Below are 17,859 nucleotides of genomic sequence, written 5' to 3'. Positions count from 1 at the left end.
CTGGTCCGTGTGCGTGCAGGAGCACCGGCTCTGCAGTCGTGGTGGGGACACCACTGTGGCGGTCCCCTGCATGCAGCCCCGCTCTCATCCCCCACACAGCTCCAGCGATGGTCTTTCTGAAATGACTTCATCCCGTTTGTAGCCAAAATATTTCCTCAAGTGTGGCCTTTTTTATTCAAAAGCCCTGAAAAATAAGCAGCAACCGAAAGCATCTTGCTCGTAAAACCACCTTAAAGCAGAGCATCCCCCAGCACTGACTGGCCACCCCTGGAAGGGGGCACATCAAACTGTCACCTCGGGGTGGGGGGATAGCTTTTGCGGAGGCTCTGTGCACCCCTGCCAGACTCCACCCAGCATCCACCCACTTACCCAGGTTGGTGACCCCCGGCACCAGCAGCACCCGTCTGCAGCAGAGGTGGGGTCCCCCCCAGCACAGAGAGCCGCCCTCGTCCTCCCCACCCCCGGCAAACGGGCACGAAATGAGGAAGTGGGAGGAGGAAAGAAAATTAGTTGCAGTTTGTAGTTGCAGCAGAAACACAAAAGCAAAGTGCTTTGAGATGGACCTGGTCCCTCGGTGACAGGAGCCCCGAGCGCCCCGTCCCCGGGGGCAAGACGCAGGGACACCATGGTGAGTGCAAGCGGGGCCCTCGCCGGGCTCCCCCCACCCCGTCTCCCTCGGGCACCCTGGGGATGTCACCCTCTCTTCCTGCCACCTCAGGGCTATCTCAGCCCTGTCCTCTCCTGCACCCATCGTGGTCCCTTGCTGCTTGCCGGGAGGTACCAGGAGCCCACCCGACGTCCCCGCTGGAGAGGGGACAGCGCTGCCCAGGCTTGGGGACAGGGAGCGGAGCTGGGGCTGGGTGAGACACTGACGCAGGGCGCAGTGGTGGGGAGCAGCTGGGGATGGGTGCTGGGTGCAGGCTCGGTGCCCCCAAAAGCACTGACGCGAGCAGGATGGAGGGCACCAGGCGGTGAGGCTGGGCCGACACAAAGTGGTTTTGATTTTAGCGTCGCCGGTGCGGTACCCACAGGAGAACCCGTGTGTTCCTCTTGGCCCAACTTCCCACCAGCGCTTCTGGTTTCAGCGCTCACGGTGCAGGCAGGGTGTGGGCAGAGCACAGCGGGGTGGCAGGGGCTGCCAGGGGCAGCCGTACCCCCCAGGCCAGCTCGAGCCGGGAAGGACCCACTGCCGGTGCCCAGGGTCAGTCCTTGCACCTTGGCACATGCAGGGTACAGGGGCCACGGGCAGGGCACGGGGCTGCTGAAAGGGCAGCGGCCAGAGCTGGAGGTTGATCTGGAGGCAGAAGAGGAAGATGAAAGCTCTCAAAATTAGGGAGATGCTCAGGCATGGAGTAAGGGTCTGCACAGTGTGGCCGCAGCCATGTCCTTCAGCCCGCGGCTCTGCTCCCTCAGAGAGACGCTGTCCCCAGACATTTCTGCCCAGCCGGGAAGGGGACAGTGGCCAGGCTGAAACGGAGCCTTCTCCCACCCACGGTCACGGCTGACACCTCTGAGAGGCTGCTCAGATGCTGTCCCCCACAAGACACAACCGCCACCCGAGACCTGAAGATGTTTTGTGGCTTCACGAAGGGCCATGGGGCTGTGCAGCCACGACCCCGACCCCTGCCCGGGCCCAACTCCGGGGCCAGCCCCCATCCCCAAAACGCGGGGGGAAACGCCCCATCCCCAAACGCTGCCTGTGCCTGGGAGCTGGCGGGGTTTTGAGGGCGATGCAACACCCCGTGCTGCTCGTCTCAAGGCTTCCGGTGGTTTTAAGGTGTTGGTTGCATCTAGGCTTGCCCTGACTCGAGACAAAAGGTGCCACCTTGGGCTGCGTCTGCTCCCCGCGTGGGGTTTGCAGGGTTTTTCAGTGGCTCAGACCTGAGCTTTGAAGAAAAACAGATGATGTTTTGCAATCCACCGGGTCGCTCCCCTCCCTGCCTCAGCGATCCTATCGTGAGCACCGGGTGCATCCGCAGCCCTGGGCACAGGCGGTGGCTGTGGTGGTGACGGTCCCCATCCCGCAGCCCTCAGCTGGAGTGCTCCTGGGGGTCCTGATGGGGGTCCCCACATGTGCACTCATCATGCATGGGGCCACCAGCAGAGCAAAGTCACTTCTGCAAAGTGGCTGCAAACTGCACCTGGAAGCCCGGGCCAAGGGCTGCTGAAGGCTGCTCCCCGTTCGCCTTGAGAATGAAATGGCCTCATGGAGGTGTTTGGTCCAGGCCACTCATCAGTCCCTTTCCCCGGGGACCCCCACAGCGGCGGCTGTCGAGCCACTGCTTCCTGGCTCATCCCTCGCTTTGGCCTGGGACAGAGGAAGGGACTGAGGAACCGCTGCCCCAAACCTCTGAAAGCAAATTCAGTTTGTGCCCCCGCTCCCTGCGGGGTTGCTGCCTGCAGCCCCCGTCCCGCAAGGGCTTGCTGGGCGCTGAGCTCAGGCAATGCCACGGTTTCGAGGAGCGTCATTCCTCTTCATCCTCCCCACAAGGCTTTTACCCAGCCCTGGCCCTGCAAACCCCGCGTGCTACCCCATCGGGGCGTGCTGAGGAAAGCCAGGCAGACTTTGCGCTCCCAGAAAGAGGGCAGAAACAACCACAGCCCTGCAGATACCCGGGACAAACCCTTCATTTAAAGCAAGCCGGTCTTTTCCCTGCAGCTGTGCTGCACCAGGTGCCCCGGCTGAGCCAGGAAAGCACCTAACCTGCACCCGGAGGAAGAGGAGGTGTCACGAAGGCACACCCTTGCCGCTGACGGCTCTGAGCAGTCGTTTGACTGAAAGAGAAACTCCGGGTGTCAGCTCAAAAGTGCCGAGCTTGCAATACAGGAAATACTCATGTTTGCCTTAATTTGGTGCCGTAACCAGCCACGCGAGCCCAGGGTGCCTGCGCCAGGGGGCTCAGGGCGATGGAGGCAGGGGATGGGGAACCGAGGTCTCGGGCCCCCCGTGGGCTCCTCCCGACCTGCTCGTCTCCACCTGAAGCACAAGGTTGTGGCCAGGTTGGGTTGAAGCTGGGCAGCTCCTGGAGTCACCGACAGCTCCTTGGGTGACAGCACGGTGACCTGGAGCGGATGACTAAGCCCACCTGCGTTTTTCCGGGTGGCTTTTCTAGGGGCTTATTAGGATGGAGGGGAGGAAGAGGAGGGGAAGGCAAGAAAAAGGTCCATAAGTAACAAACAGGAGGAAGAGGAGAAGCTCCCCACGTGGTTTCAGGCTGTGTGAGCAGCCCCCATCCCTGCTGGACCCCCTGAGCTGACCCAGGTCCATGCATCCCAAGGGAAGGTGGTGGGACAACGAAGCCAAAAGCCCCTCCACCAGCTATGGGGGTTTGAATTGCACTTGGGGTTTGGGGGGGCATGGATGGTATTTTGGATTGCAAAGCCCAGCAGCCCAGCAGGGAGGGAGGCAGCTGGGGGGAGCAGCGTGATGCTGTCGAGCTCCTCCACGCTCCATGACGGTCCCTCCGTCGCCCATCGCGATGGTGCCGGGTTGTGCCGAGCATCCGAGGGTGGGTGCAGGGGGCTGCGGGCAGCCTGCGAAAATCAGGGGCAGACGAGAGGGTGCAAAGGCATCGGGGTCCGGAGGCCTGAAATCTTGAGAGCCAGCAGGAAAATGAGGCAAAAGGGGAAGAGAAGAAAAGGGAAATGGAAAGAGTAAAAGGCTGGGGGCGACGGGGGGGAGGAGAAGTGAAATCGGTGCTGGGAGTGCTGGGGCGAAAGCGGAACTGCGGGGGCTGCAGGACGGGCGCAGAGGAGCCGCAGGCAGGTCCCGATGGGGTGTCCCCTCCCGGGCACCGCGCCGGGGGCCACATGGGCACCGCGGCTGCGTTCAGCAAGTTTCCTCTGCAGCATCGAGGACAAGGGGCCTTTGAGTAGGGGTTTTTTTTGCACGGAGAAATCTTCCCCTCCCCTCCCAGCCCAGGGCTGTGTTTAGCCCCTCAAGAGCTTCAATCACAGCCCACAGTTTTCCTGCTGCCCCACGGCCCTCGGAGGAGAGAGCCAGGCTATTTGGGGGGCGGCTGGAAAGTGGGTGCTGGCATCTCCCTGGGCAGAGAGGAAAGGGTGATGGGGGCACAGTCGCACCTCTGCCCTGGTGCAAAGGTGACGTGGGGGCGCAGAGGATGCGCAGTGCCGGGGACGCCCCCACCAGCTGCAATTTTTGCCCTTCCCCTGGGTTATTTTTGCTACCCCTTTGACTCATAAGCAGAGCCTGTGCATCAATTGCTTCGTTAGTCCTTCGTTACCTCCGTAACGAGCAGGGGTGATGTTACAAACCTGCCCGCAGGCTGTCAGTGCTCCATCTGCTCCTCTCCGGGGTGCCAGACCTGCAGTGAGGCAGGATCCGGCCAGAGGGATGGGGCAAGCCCAGGTGCGGCAGCGCTGGGATTTTGAGCTTTGCAAGTTCCCAGCCAAAACCGCTCCTCTTTGCACCACCCGAAGGTGCCTGCTTTGAAGCCACAGCTGGGGTGGGGGCCAGTTATAGCTGCCAGCAGCTCGGGGGGAGCTGGGACCAGATCCAGGCCCGGAGCCCCGCTCCCATCGGTGGTGGCCCCGGTGCAGTCGTTGTGGCCCTCTCCCTGCAGGGCAGCAAGGAGCGCTTCCACTGGCAGAGCCACAACGTCAAGCAGAGCGGCGTGGATGACATGGTCCTGCTGTCCAAGGTCTCCGAGGAGGCCATCGTGGAGAACCTCAAGAAGCGTTTTATGGACGATTACATCTTTGTATCCTTCCCAGGGCAGCGGGACAGGGTCGGGGAGCGGCAGGGCTGTGCTCTAAGTCTTTGCCAGGGCATGGGCCAAACTGGAGCTGCCCCAATGCTTGCGGAGTGTCCTGTCCCCACACTGTGGTGGGACAAACTTGGGACCGGCTGGGGGAATGCCACCATTCCCAAGCTGAGTTGCACTCGGCAGAGACACTGCAACCGTGACCCCCATCCTGCCGTGCCCCAGGACCCACTTTGGTCCTTCCTTTGCGGCCACAAAGCCCTAAGCAAAGAGCACGGAGCAAAGCCCCTCATCTGCTGTCTCCCACTGCTCTGGAGACCCACTTGTCTGTAGCAAGGGGGCCAGACTGTGGCAGTAGTGGCCATCGTCCCCTGTTGCTGTCACCCAACCCCTCCTGATGCCCACAGCGTGCCCTGGCTGCTCTGCACCCACAACAAATCCAAGCAAACCCTAGATGGAGCGGAAGCATCCCTGTGGACATGGGGAGGAGGTGCCACCCCTCACTCTCCACCGGTGCCAGGCCCCATGGGACACCATCAAGCCAGCCCAGGGTGCAAAACTCCCACCCTGCCCAGTGTTGTCCCCACTGCGCCATCCCCCAGCCCCAGAGGCTTTTGCAGTCGCTGGCTCTCATCACAGAGTTGACACATCTGAGCACCATGCACGAGGCTCAGCGGCTCTCGGGCTCCGTGGTGCCCACGATTCAAGGTGCTGAGCCCTGCCTCCCTCGCCCCACACCATGCAGCCGGCTCAGCACCCCGGCACCATCGCACATGCTTCACCTGCAGCTCAGCTCCAGTGGGTGGCCAGCTCTGGTGGGGAAGAGGACGAAATCCCTGCCGCGCAGAGCAGAGCGCGGCGGGGTCTCGCTTGGCGGCGGGGCTGAGCACGGGGCTGAGCTGCTTGCTCACGCCGCTGCAAGTGGCTGTGGTTTCCCTGAAGATGCGGCTCTGTCCTTACAAGGCGATGCTCGGGTCCCGGGCCGGCGGTGACGCAGCCACCCGCCCCGCTCTTTCGGCAGCCCTGGGGCTTTAAATGTGTTTAGTGGTTGGGTTTGGGGTTGTTTTTTTTTTTTTCTTTTGGAGGAAAAAAAATACCCCATGCAGCCTCTTTCTTCCTTTTTTTTATGCTGCTGTGCGCAGGGGCCCCGTCTAGCCATGACTCAAGGCCCCGCGCTTCTGCATTTCCCAGAAAAGCCCCTCTCTTCCTGCCCTTCGGCTGCTCTTCCCCCACCCCGCTCTCAGGTGGGCCGAAAATAGGAGATCAAGGGCTCAGGGTAACCCCGCTGGCACCGTCTCCGACCTCCATCTCCCCAGCACTTGCCCCGGGGCGCTGGGTGCTCATCCCCATCCTGCCGCTGCATCATTTCCAGGCGCAATTCCCTGCTTTTCCATTCCCCTGCCCACACCCGGGCGACTCGGGGATGCTGCAGGCAGGGGCCGAGGGAGGCAGAGTGGCTGGGTGGCTGGGGAAAGGCAGGAGCCAGCAGTTTCTCTCTTCTCCGTGCCTCAGTTTCCCTGGTTGTAAAATGGAGTCGGTCTCCTGCTGCAAAAGCTGCAGATGGAGCATGAGCAGCTGAGCAGGGGGTGAATTCCGGGAGGCTGCGGGATGCTGAAAATGCCGCTTTTGGAGCTGATCCTGTGGAGCTGAGGGGATGCTCACAGGCTGATCACACTGCAGGGGACACCCCAGGGCCGAGGGAGCGAAGCACTGGGACCCCCGTGGCCGGGAGAGCACCAAGTCACGGCAGCAGCTCTGCCTGCACACGAGCTGAAAACCCTCGTGGTATTCCTGGTGCAGCTTCCAGGATGAGGCAGGGACCTTCCTGCCATTGCTCTCTCTGACGTTGCCTCCGGGGCAGGAAGGGGCAGTGGGAAGGGGGGTCGTGGGAAAGGGTGCACAGACCTTAACCTGCCACTCAGACCTACATTGGGCCGGTGCTCATCTCCGTCAACCCCTTCAAGCAGATGCCGTACTTCACCGACCGGGAGATCGAGCTGTACCAGGGGGCGGTGAGGCTGCTGCGCACCAGCTGGCGGGGTCGGCCAAGGGTTCTTTAGGTTTAATTTGGAGCGAAACACCTGGGGGGTGTCCCATGAGTGTCCCTGTCCTCCCCAACCCTTTGGGTGCTGCAGGGGTCAGTGCTCCCAAACACATCGATGGAGAGTCAGTAACGAGACTCAGGAGCAAATCCACATTCCTGGGAAATTCAGCTCATAAATACACACCAAAGCAACCCAAACATGGTAAAATCCAACCCGAGTGACGAGCTCTGCCACAACGGAGCTTCCCAAGGAGGAGGGGAGAGTCAAAAAAACATCGGACATGCTGCGGATTAGCTCATGTTTGTGGCAAGAGACTAATTCCCCTTCCCTGCTGTGTGCCACCGCCTTGTGCAATGCGTGGGCAGAGTTAAGGGGATTTGGGGACGGGGCTCAGGGTGGGGAGCCGATGGCTGCTCTGTGCTCAGCGCTGCTGTCCTTGTCCCCTCTTTAGGCTCAATATGAAAATCCCCCCCATATCTACGCCCTGACCGACAACATGTACCGCAACATGCTGATCGACGGGGAGAACCAGTGCGTCATCATCAGGTAGGGGGTACGTGGGGTGCAGCTGGGGACCCTGTGCCACTGCTCCGGGGCCGGCTGCCCCCATCACCGCTTCCCCCCGCACCCTGGGGGCATCCCGGCTAAGCACTGGGCAGCAAGAGGCGGCTGAAGCCCAGTGGTGGGTCCTGGGGTCCCAGCGCGTGGGGGTACCTGGAGGGACCCCGGCGTCCTGGGCCATGAGCACCAGTCGGGGCTGCGACCGGGTTGTCCCAGGCAGGGACCCAGCCTTGTGCAATGCACCTTTCCGGCTGAGTGTTGCAAGGGAAATGGTCAGGATGTGGGGCAAGGCCAGAGACTTCCCCTTGATGCTCCCAAGTCTCCCTCCTCCCCTCTAAAATCCAGCACCAAGAAATCCAACATCTCCTCCCGGAGCAGCTCCTCACCCAGCCTTACTCCAGTCCCGCTTATATCCCAGAGCACCCCCAGAGCACCCAGGGAGCCCCGTCCCCGGCATTAGAGCTGCCACACGCTCAGAGTACGCAGCAGGAGGGAGGCCACAGCCCCCGTCACCCGCCGTCACCCCCCCCGAAGCACCCCGGGACGGGCGACTCTGGTGGGACTGTTTCACGTCTCTTCTGCTTTGACATTTGCACAGTGGAGAAAGTGGGGCCGGGAAAACGGTGGCAGCAAAATACATCATGGGCTACATCTCCAAAGTGTCCGGGGGTGGCGAGAAAGTGCAGGTATGGCTGCCCCCCGCCCCGCACCCCCACGCATCGCTTCACCTCCCAGCTGCTCCCCCCCGCCCCGGCCCCCCGCTCCTCCCGTCTGATGGTGCCACACGGAGCAGCCCCGGCTCCCGGGCTGGGGACATGCAAACCCCGGGTCTGTCCCCAGCCCCGAGGCAGGGCTGCTGCAGTGGGGCGCAGGCGTGCGGTCCCCTCCCCTGCTCAGCCCTCTCCCTCCTCTGCCCCCAGCACGTGAAGGACATCATCCTGCAGTCCAACCCGCTGCTGGAAGCCTTCGGAAATGCTAAAACCGTCCGGAACAACAACTCCAGCCGCTTCGTAAGTCACCAGGGCAGGTGCAGAGGGTCAGCGCCGTGGCCAGGATCCGTCCCAGCGATGCTCGTAGAGTGGTGGGAGAAGGGGGAGAGAAGCCAGGGCTGGGGGGAGTGAGGAGTCCCGACGGCCGCGGCTCTGAGCGGGAGCTGTGCCGGGGCAGGGCAAGTACTTCGAGATCCAGTTCAGCCGAGGCGGCGAACCCGACGGGGGGAAGATCTCCAACTTTCTGCTGGAGAAGTCGCGGGTGGTGAGCCAGAACGAGTGCGAGAGGAATTTCCACATCTACTATCAGGTATGGGGGGGCACGGAGCCGGCCGGGCCGCCGCGGGGGCCAGGGACCGGGTAACCACAGCTCCCGTTTCTCTCCCAGCTCATCGAAGGGGCATCCCAAGAGCAGCGGCAGAACCTGGGCATCATGAGCCCGGATTATTACTACTACCTGAACCAGTCGGACACGTACCAGGTGGAGGGCACGGACGACCGCAACGACTTCCATGAGACCATGGTGAGTGCCCGAGACGGGGAGTCCCCAAAGCCGGCTGTGGGCGGGCAGGGGCTGACAGGCTCCCCACGCCCCCAGAACGCCATGCAGGTCATCGGCATCCGCGGTGAGGACCAGCAGCTGGTGCTGCAGATCGTGGCGGGGATCCTCCACCTGGGAAACATCAGCTTTCGGGAGGAAGGCAACTACGCTCGGGTGGAAAATGCTGATTGTGAGTAGCCGACTCCCCCCGCTTCAGGGGGGCAAGTGGGGATGCTCGCAGAGTCCCTTGGCAATGAATTGCAAACTCTCCGTAGCACAAATCCCCTGGCAGAAGAGAGAGGCAGCGTCAGCATCGTCCCCACATTAGACATGGGGAAACTGAGGCAGCCAGAAAATGGCACAACCAGAGCTTAATTAGCAAGGGGAGGGATGCCAGGATTCGCTTGCTGTAATTTAGCAGAGGGAGGACCACGTTCCACATCCCCGGTCGCGGCACCACTGCTGTCCTTTGCACTCAGATGGGGCTGGGGGGTCCAGCAGCAGCTGCGGGCAGCGTGCTGGGGGCGTACGGGGAGCAGGCAGCCCTGACCGCCCCCCACCCTCTGCCCAGCCCTGGCCTTCCCTGCCTACCTGCTGGGGATCGACCAGGACCGCCTCAACGAGAAGGTCACCAGCAGGAAAATGGACAGCAAGTGGGGCGGCCGCTCCGAGTCCATCACCGTCACCCTCAACGTGGAGCAGGCGGCTTACACCCGGGACGCCCTGGCCAAGGGGCTCTACGCGCGCGTCTTTGACTTTCTCGTGGAGGTGTGTGGTCCCGGTGGGCTGGGCCGAGCACGGCCGAGGCGCGGAGGGGGTGCTCACCATCCGCTCCCGCGTGCAGCCGGCCCCGCTGCCCTATGCCCCCGATGAAGGTGGCTCGTCCCATCTCTCCCTGCAGTCTATCAACCGGGCTATGCAGAAGCCGTATGAGGAGTACAGCATCGGGGTGCTGGACATCTACGGCTTTGAAATATTCCAGGTATGTGTTGCTTTGCTGTAGGAGCCCAGCTGGGGAATGTCCTTCCCTGCTCGGGCAGCGAGGAGAGCGGCTGGAGCAGGGGGCTGTTAGCAGTCAATGGCCCCAAGAAGGGTCCCTGGAGCAGCACCCAAAGGCTCTGCTGTTTGGGGTCCCCCCAGTGCGGTGAGAGGAAGAGAAGCCAACTCAGCCCCATCTTCTCTTTCATCTTTTGTCCTTTTGCAGAAAAATGGTTTTGAGCAATTCTGCATTAACTTTGTGAACGAGAAACTGCAACAGATCTTCATAGAGCTGACCCTGAAGGCAGAGCAGGTATGGGGGAGCTGGGCTGGGGGGGCTGCGGGGCTGCGCCAGCGCCCCAACTCCTGCACCCTGGGTCCCGGCACCGCGGCCGGAGCGGGGGGCTGCAGCGTATCCCACGGGTCGGGGGCCCACCCGGCTCTCCCTGTGCTTCCCCAGGAGGAATACGTGCAGGAGGGGATCAAGTGGACCCAGATCCAGTACTTCAACAACAAGGTGGTGTGCGACCTGATAGAGAACAAGCTGGTGAGTGGGGTCCCCTCCTCTGGGGGAGGCTTTCTCGGGGAGCCGAGGCACCCAGGGAGGGGGGTGCCGCACAGGCTGGGTGCTGTTGAGGATGGGGGGCAGAAGCTGGTCCTGCTGGGGAGCATCCTTGGGAGAGCAGCAGCTCTGGGTCCATAACCTAAGCTGCGGTTCAGCATGAATGGGGCACTTGAGCACAGCCAGATGCAGGATTGGGCCCTGCCCGCAGCCTTTGGACACCCATGGCTTCACTCTCCCTCTCCCAGAACCCCCCTGGGATCATGAGCGTCCTGGACGACGTCTGTGCCACCATGCATGCCACCGGCGAGGGGGCGGACCAGACCCTGCTGCAGAAGCTGCAGGCGGCTGTGGGCACCCACGAGCACTTCAACAGCTGGAGCTCGGGCTTCGTCATCCACCACTACGCGGGCAAGGTACGGCACCCCACCCCCACCCCCCACGGCCCTGGCCGCAGCGGCACGGGGCTGAGCTCCCCTCCTGCCCCCAGGTCTCCTACGACGTGAACGGCTTCTGCGAGCGCAACCGGGACGTGCTCTTCACCGACTTGATCGAGCTCATGCAGAGCAGCGAATAGTGAGTCCTGGCAGCGCTGCGGTCCCGGGGGCCACCCCAAAAGGGCTGGGGCAGAGGGCAGCATCCTTAACATCCAGACCATAAAGCTTTGCTGGTCCTGTCTCTGCCGGAGCCACAGCTTGGGGTGCTCAGCGTCCTGCATCGCCCCATGGGCACCGGCGGCATCCCCCCGTCGAGCACAACGGCACCAGGGGCTGCAGGGCTGGGTAGAGGGGTGCTCACCCACCAGCACCCATCCTGCTTGGCCTGGGGACAGTCAGGGAGGAGGGGCTCAGCTGTGGTGCAGGATTTCCCAGCAGCAGAAAGCAGAGCTGGAGCTGGTTCCAGCTCAGCGCATGCTGAGCTTGGGGAGCCTGGCGGCTCTCACCTGGGGACTGTCACCTGCCTTTCAGCGGTTTCATCCGGATGCTTTTCCCAGAAAAGCTTGATTCTGACAAAAAGGGACGACCGACCACCGCGGGCTCCAAAATCAAGGTACGTCCCAGAGGCTGCAGGACAGTAGCTGCCTCTGGGGCAGCAGTGGGGTGATGGGCTCCCACCAATGCATTTAACGCTACAGAGGTCGATCCTTGCAACAGAAACAGGCTAACGACCTGGTGAACACGCTAATGAAGTGCACGCCACACTACATCCGCTGCATCAAGCCCAACGAGACCAAGAAACCCCGGGACTGGGAGGAGAGCAGGTAACAGAGGCCCCTCGCGATGTATCAGGGAGCCCCCAGAGCCCAGGGAACCGGACCTGGCCATGGAGATGTGGCCAGGACTGACTTTGCTCCAAAAACTGCACCCCTGGCCTGGTCCCTCTGTGCTGCCCACAGCACCCAGAGGTGGGTGCTGAGGAAGCGTGCGGGGACACACCGCCTCTCTACCTGCATCACCCAGAAGCTCCACCTGAGCCCCAAGAAGCTCTCACGCGTGCACAGCTGAGGGCATCCCCGTGCAAAGCGGTGGCCGAGGGGTCTAGGCAGGTCCCCGACCGACCTGCCATCCCACGCCGAGCGTGTCCCTCCGGGCTTCGCAGGGTGAAGCACCAAGTCGAGTACCTGGGGCTGAAGGAGAACATCCGGGTGCGCCGGGCAGGTTTCGCCTATCGCCGCCTCTTCCACAAATTCCTGCAACGGTGAGCGACCATCGGGACGGGGGATGGCGGGTCCCTGCAACCTGGCCGTGACTCATGTCCCCTGTCCCAGCAGCTACGCCATCCTTACTCCCGAGACATGGCCATCCTGGCGCGGGGACGAGCGGCAAGGGGTGCAGCACTTGCTGCGCTCCGTCAACATGGACCCGGACCAGTACCAGATGGGGCGGAGCAAGGTGTTTGTCAAGAACCCCGAATCGGTAGGTGGCCCGGCTCTGCCCCTCGCCTCCCAACCCAGCATCCCCGGGGGACGCCGCACGCAGCCGAGCATCGCTTTGGGCAACGCTGGGGAGGGTTTGGGGTGCCGACGTGCGGAGGAAGCGATGCAGCACAGGGGCTGGGGGGGGGGGCCTGGCCAGCCGGGCTCAGCACCCCCCGTCCCCTCCAGCTCTTTCTCCTCGAAGAGATGCGGGAGCGGAAATTTGACGGCTTTGCCCGGGTGATCCAGAAGGCCTGGCGCCGGCACGTCGCCATCCGGAAGTATGAGCAGATGCGAGAGGAGGGTAAGGCCGGGCGAGGACGAGGACACCGGCACCCCAGCCCCCCTTTTAGGGTGCCCTTCGCTGGGGACAGCCCAGCTGCCAGAGCAGCAGGAGGGTGGCAGCCCGGCTCCTAATTGTGGCACTAACAAGGAGAGGGGTGAGGAGGGACCGGACCATGAGATGCCCGGGTTTTTTTCCTACATCTTAAAGGAGGGCGCGGATTTCTTGCTCCTATTTCCAGCCCTGGGAGGGGCCATAGGACAGAAACCGGAGCCTCTCACTGTCTCGCTCTGCATTTCGTTGCCTGCACTGAGATGGAGAGGAGTAGCTGAGAGTCAGCATTTGCAGAAAGATGGGAAGGTCACCGCCTGACCCCATCACGGGTGTTTTCCCACCCTCCCAAGCGTGCAATGAAAAATCAAGGGGGAAAACACAGAAAGCAGCTGGGTGCCTTCCTCCTTCCCACAGCACAAGTTTTTTTGAGGGCGATTAATGGGTTTCGAAGCCAGCCAAACTTAAGTAGCTCAGATTCCTCCTGTGGCATAAAATGAGCCCCACTTCTTGCTGCCACAGCCGATGGGATGGCTCCCACAGCCGGTTTGGGAAGGCAGGCAGGCAGGGGCCGAGGGCTGAGCCACCGGCGCAGAGCCCTTTCCAACCGGCATCGCTTTGGGGTCCCGTGCAGCCTCCAACATCCTCTACAACTTCAAAGAGCGGAGGAGGAACAGCATTAACAGGAATTTTGTGGGCGATTACCTGGGCATGGAGGAGCGGCCGGAGCTGCGCCAGTTCCTGGCCAAGCGGGAGCGGATAGACTTCGCCGACTCCATCACTAAGTACGACCGGAGGTTCAAGGTGCGTGGAGCCACTCGGGGCTTGGGACAGGCCAAGCCGTGGGTTGTGGTGGCTGCTCTTGGGTGGGATGTGTGCGGGGCTCGTGCACCCCAAAAACATCCCCTCACCCCTTGCTCCTGCCCTTTCCCAGCCCATCAAGCGGGACTTCATCCTCACCCCCAAGTACTTCTACCTGATCGGGCGGGAGAAGGTGAAGAAAGGTCCTGAGAAGGGGCAGATCAAGGAGGTGCTCAAGAAGAAGGTGGAGCTCCAGGCGGTGAGCGGCGTCTCGCTGAGGTGCGTCCCTTAGCACGGGCTCCACGGCGGGGGGGTCCGTGCGGATGGGCTTCACCCATCAGCTCCACCAGCCTCTCCGTGCTCCGGTGCCCCCCGCCAGGCCGCGGCCCCTCGCCCGTGGAGGCAGCAGGGCATTGGGCATTGGGCATTGGGCCTCTCCCCGCAGAGTGCTTTGCAGATGGGGCTTTGGAGGCCGGGGAGGTTTCCACCTAAATCGCCTTCCAAATTTGCTCGGGGTGGACCCAGGCCCAGCGGGGTCTCCTGGCTCCCCCCCAGCGCCGGCTGGCACCAGCCTTGCCCCTGCTGACACCCCCGCGCTGGGGTTGCTCCCCCAGCACCAGGCAGGATGATTTCTTCATCCTCCACGAGAACGATGCCGACAATTTCTTGGAGTCCATCTTCAAGACGGAGCTGATCAGCCTGCTGTGCAAACGCTACGAGGAGCTCACCCGCACCAAGCTGCGCCTCTCCTTCAAGGACACGTAAGGATGGAGGCTGGGAGAGGTGGCAAAGCAAGACGAGGTCCCATCCCCGTGGTCTCATGTCCCCTCTCTCTCCCCCAGACTACAGTTTCAGGTGAAGAAGGAGGGCTGGGGCGGTGGCGGCACCCGTAACGTCACCTTCGTCAGAGGACGAGGCGATGTGGCCACCCTCAAAGCCGGAGGCAAAACCCTTACAGTCAGCATCGGGGACGGGCTCCCCAGGAACGCCAGTGAGTGCCAGGGCACCCGGGGGGTGGCGGAGCGGGGGGACAGGACCACCGGGGCTGCAGGGCACAGCCAGAAGCCTGGGGACATCGGGGCGAGCCAGCGTATAGCCCAGCCCTACGGGGTTTGCGTTTCACCCAGGAGGGACCCACTTCTGTTCGGGTGATGGGACAGCACGGGGCGTTTCGGGGAAAAGGGCGGCCGGGCGCAAACTGCAGGGGCAGCCCCCCCCCCGGATGGCTCCGAGGACCGTCACCTAACGGGGGGCTCGTGTCCCCCCAGAGCCCACGAGGAAGGGGGCAACGCAGAGCAGAGGTGGCAGCAAGTTTCCAGCGCCCTCCCGAAGTGCCCCACCAGCACCCAGAGGTGAGGAGGGCAGTGCTGAAGGGGGGGTGCCGGGGAGGGGGGACCCCAGCCTGGATCCAGCCAACGCTGTGCTCCCGGGGGGGTGCAGGCTGAGCGTGGGCCCCCTGTAATGCACCATCGCCGGGGTGGGGGTCTCCCAGGCGCCAGCAGGAACGGGGCACCCCAGTTCCCACGCAGCGATGGCCGGGCTCACCGGGACACCTACACGACACCCCAGAAGCAGGCGCGGGGGCCGCCGGCCGCAGCGCTGCCCGCCCGAAACACCACCCGCCAGCCGAAGACACGGCCCCCGTCCGAGCAGAACATGGATTTCCTCAACGTCCCCGACCAGGGGGTGGCCGGGTAGGTCCCATACCAGCACCCACGTGTGTCCCCCCGCCCCATCCTCCCCTCCCACTGCTGCCGGTCCCAGGAGATGCTCTTTCCCCTTCGAGCAGCCCGGCTGACCGACCGAGCGACAGTCCGACCAGCTCTGGGCAATCCGGCCTTGCTGGCAGGACAGCACCTCCCAGGCTCTTGCACACTCCAGTTCTCTCAGTCCCTGCACTGGGAGGACCCACCTGAGCTGCAGGCACAGAGCAACCGCGTCAGTGGGGGAGAGCAGGATGGGAGGGAGGGTGCAGCATATCCCGCGCCCTCCCGCTCTGCCCGGTGTGAACGCTGTTTCTCCCGCAGCATGCAGCGCCGGCGAAGCCTGAGCCAGCGGCCGCCCCCGGCCGGGCGTCCCAAGCCGCAGCCCAAGGCGGCCGTGCCGCGCTGCCAGGCGCTCTACCAGTACATCGGGCAGGACGTGGATGAGCTCAGCTTCAACGTGGGGGACATCATTGACATCCTGCTGGAAGGTACCGCCGGGCTCCCGCCCTGCCCAGCTCCTCCCCGCTGTGCCCCACGGCCGCACCACGCCTGACCCAGCTCTTTTTTCCCCCTCCCTTCCCAGATATCTCCGGCTGGTGGAAAGGCCGGCTGCACGGCAAGGAAGGGCTTTTCCCTGGGAATTACGTGCAGAAGATCTGAGCCGGGCGCAGCAGCCGCATAGCCGAAGGGTTGCGGAGGGGGTTGCCATCCTCCCACCCCACCTCCGCCGAGGCCGTGCCGGAGGCGCCGGTGGTGGCTCCATGGCGGTTCTCCACCGATGCTGGCGTTGAGCAAGCGCTTCCTCGCGAGCCCCCCTGGCCTGTGCTGGCTGCCGGGCTGTGCCAGTGCCAACCACTGAATCCCGCAGCTGCTTTAGACGGTGGCCTCCCTGCAGCAAGGACTGGCTCTTTGCTGCTTGTTCGTACCCTGGGAGTGGAACTGCTCCAGTGATTCTGGGGTATAAATAGGATTCCTGTTAATAATTATAGTAAATAATTAGACTCAGCAAATCTGAGTCTGACTCAAAAATTGAGCCCAGATTTGTATTTCACCCTGGTGCTGGCCCGTGGCTACTGCTGGCCCCCGCTGGCCCCATGGTAATAGCCCTGCACCCATATGTCCCCACGTGGGGACATGGGCGGACACACGTCGGAGGCAGCCCCGTTCCCCCCACGTTGAACCCTCCAGAAGATGCTGAATACAGAAACCAACTCCCCCAGGAACCCGGCTCTGGCGTCTCCACATCCTGGCGTGACTCTGGACCGCTCGGCACGGCCGGCCGGGAGCTGCCGGCGCAGCGGCGAGGCAAAGCAGGGCAACGGGGCGCAGCAGGACCGGGGCGCCATCGCCGTTCCCTGATTTCTCCCAGGAAAAGCTGCGAGGACCACTTAGCCGAAGCCCACCCAGTGGTAGCAGCTTTTTCTGATGGTGGTCAGAGGGCAGCTGCGACCCCCCCTGATTTGCAGGGTGCGGGGGGGTCTCATCCGCGGGGGTTCAGGGTCGATGCATGGGTGGAAACCTCCGTCCTCGGCTGCACCGGCTCTGGGATTCAGGGGACCCTCTCTGCCCCAGGATCGGGGGACAGCTGGGGCTGGGGGGGTCTTGGGTGGGGGCTGAGTCCGACCCGGGGTTGTTCCAGGAGGTTTGCAGCAGGGAGAGGGACGAACGGTGCCGACATTTCGGGGCTCGTCCCTGCCTGCCACCCGCTCCCCCCGCCAGGCCCTGCGCCGGGCGGCCGGAGGAAGTGACGACAGCCTGCTCCTGCGCGGCCCTGCCTCAGCCTCGCGTCCCAGCCCTCCTCTTCCTCCCTCCCGCAGCCCTCACCGGGGCTGCCCCCCCGCAGGCAGACCCCCTCCCCCGGACATGGGGGGCTATAGAGGGGTTCAGGGGACCCTGTTTCCTCCAAGGTGGAGGTGACACAGGGCAGGAGGCTGGTGGGATGTGAAGTCCTGCACAGCCCCACGCTGCAAATGGTGGTTGGGCCTCCCCATTACTGGTTTTTACAACCCCTGTGGTCCTTGGGGTGATTTTTCCTGTAAATCAGAGGTTTTTAGGAGTCCTTGCACTGCAGAGCTTGTTGGGAAGCAGGCAGAGCCTCTGTTTTTATTTTAATGAAAAAAAATTGTCTTTGGAAACTCTGGGGATTTAGGAAACTCCTTTCTGCTCCTTCCAGCCCTTCCTTGGGGTTGGGGAGGGAGGGTGCGGGGGGCAGCACCCCGGCAGTCGGTGCTGTGTAAGAGGGATGCTTCCATTCAGCCCTGCCGGCAGGCGGGAACTGGGCCAGCTCCGGCACTCACTGGGGTGCTCCGAAGGGCTCCGGGTGCTCAGAGGGGCTCCGAAGGGCTCCAGGGGCTCCAAGGGGCTTGGGGGTCTCTGAGGGGCTCCCATTGCTCTGAGGGTCCCGGGAGGCTCCAAGGGGCCTGGGCTGCTCTTAGGGGCCATGTGTGATGTGATGGGCTCGGGGTGTTCCCAGGAGTGCAGGGTGCTCCAAGGAACTTGGGGTGCTCCAAGGGCCCTGGGATGCTCTGAGGGGTCCAGGGTTTCCCAAGGGGCTCAGGGTGCTCTGAAAGCCCCCGGGATGCTCCAAGGGCCCCAGGATGCTCCAAGGACCCCAGGATGCTCCAAGGACCCTGGGATGCTCCAAGGGCCCCAGTATGCTCCAAGGACCCTGGGATTCTCCGAGGGCCTGGGATGCTCCAGGGG

General features: G+C 63.1%; 1 protein-coding gene across 2 annotated transcripts; it reads left to right on the top strand.

The window, feature by feature from the left end:
- The first annotated feature begins 485 nt into the window (after window positions 1-485).
- On the top strand, window positions 486-16,716 carry MYO1F (myosin IF). 2 transcript variants are annotated; one of them, XR_012677558.1, is made up of 28 exons: window positions 486-628; window positions 4,584-4,721; window positions 6,647-6,736; window positions 7,221-7,315; window positions 7,929-8,016; window positions 8,251-8,340; window positions 8,498-8,629; window positions 8,708-8,842; window positions 8,918-9,050; window positions 9,432-9,628; window positions 9,762-9,842; window positions 10,065-10,151; window positions 10,299-10,385; window positions 10,649-10,816; window positions 10,891-10,976; window positions 11,369-11,450; window positions 11,555-11,661; window positions 12,000-12,098; window positions 12,172-12,316; window positions 12,505-12,619; window positions 13,284-13,453; window positions 13,584-13,729; window positions 14,065-14,211; window positions 14,293-14,441; window positions 14,578-14,802; window positions 14,943-15,144; window positions 15,478-15,644; window positions 15,740-16,716. XR_012677558.1 is itself a non-coding variant. In XM_075175471.1 (28 exons), the coding sequence occupies exons 1-28, from the start codon at window positions 626-628 to the stop codon at window positions 15,814-15,816; spliced, it is 3,300 nt and encodes a 1,099-aa protein (XP_075031572.1). In that variant the 5' UTR covers window positions 487-625; the 3' UTR covers window positions 15,817-16,715. The 2 variants fall into 2 exon arrangements, 1 of the variants encoding a protein (XP_075031572.1); XM_075175471.1 differs by having other exon boundaries at window positions 487-628; window positions 14,719-14,802; window positions 15,740-16,715.
- Window positions 16,717-17,859: the final 1,143 nt, after the last annotated feature.

The sequence above is a fragment of the Calonectris borealis genome, chromosome 28 (assembly GCF_964195595.1).
Source record: "Calonectris borealis chromosome 28, bCalBor7.hap1.2, whole genome shotgun sequence".
NCBI classification, from domain to species: domain Eukaryota; kingdom Metazoa; phylum Chordata; class Aves; order Procellariiformes; family Procellariidae; genus Calonectris; species Calonectris borealis.
Note: the sequence above shows the minus strand (reverse complement) of the source record. Positions and strands in the feature narration are given on the sequence as shown.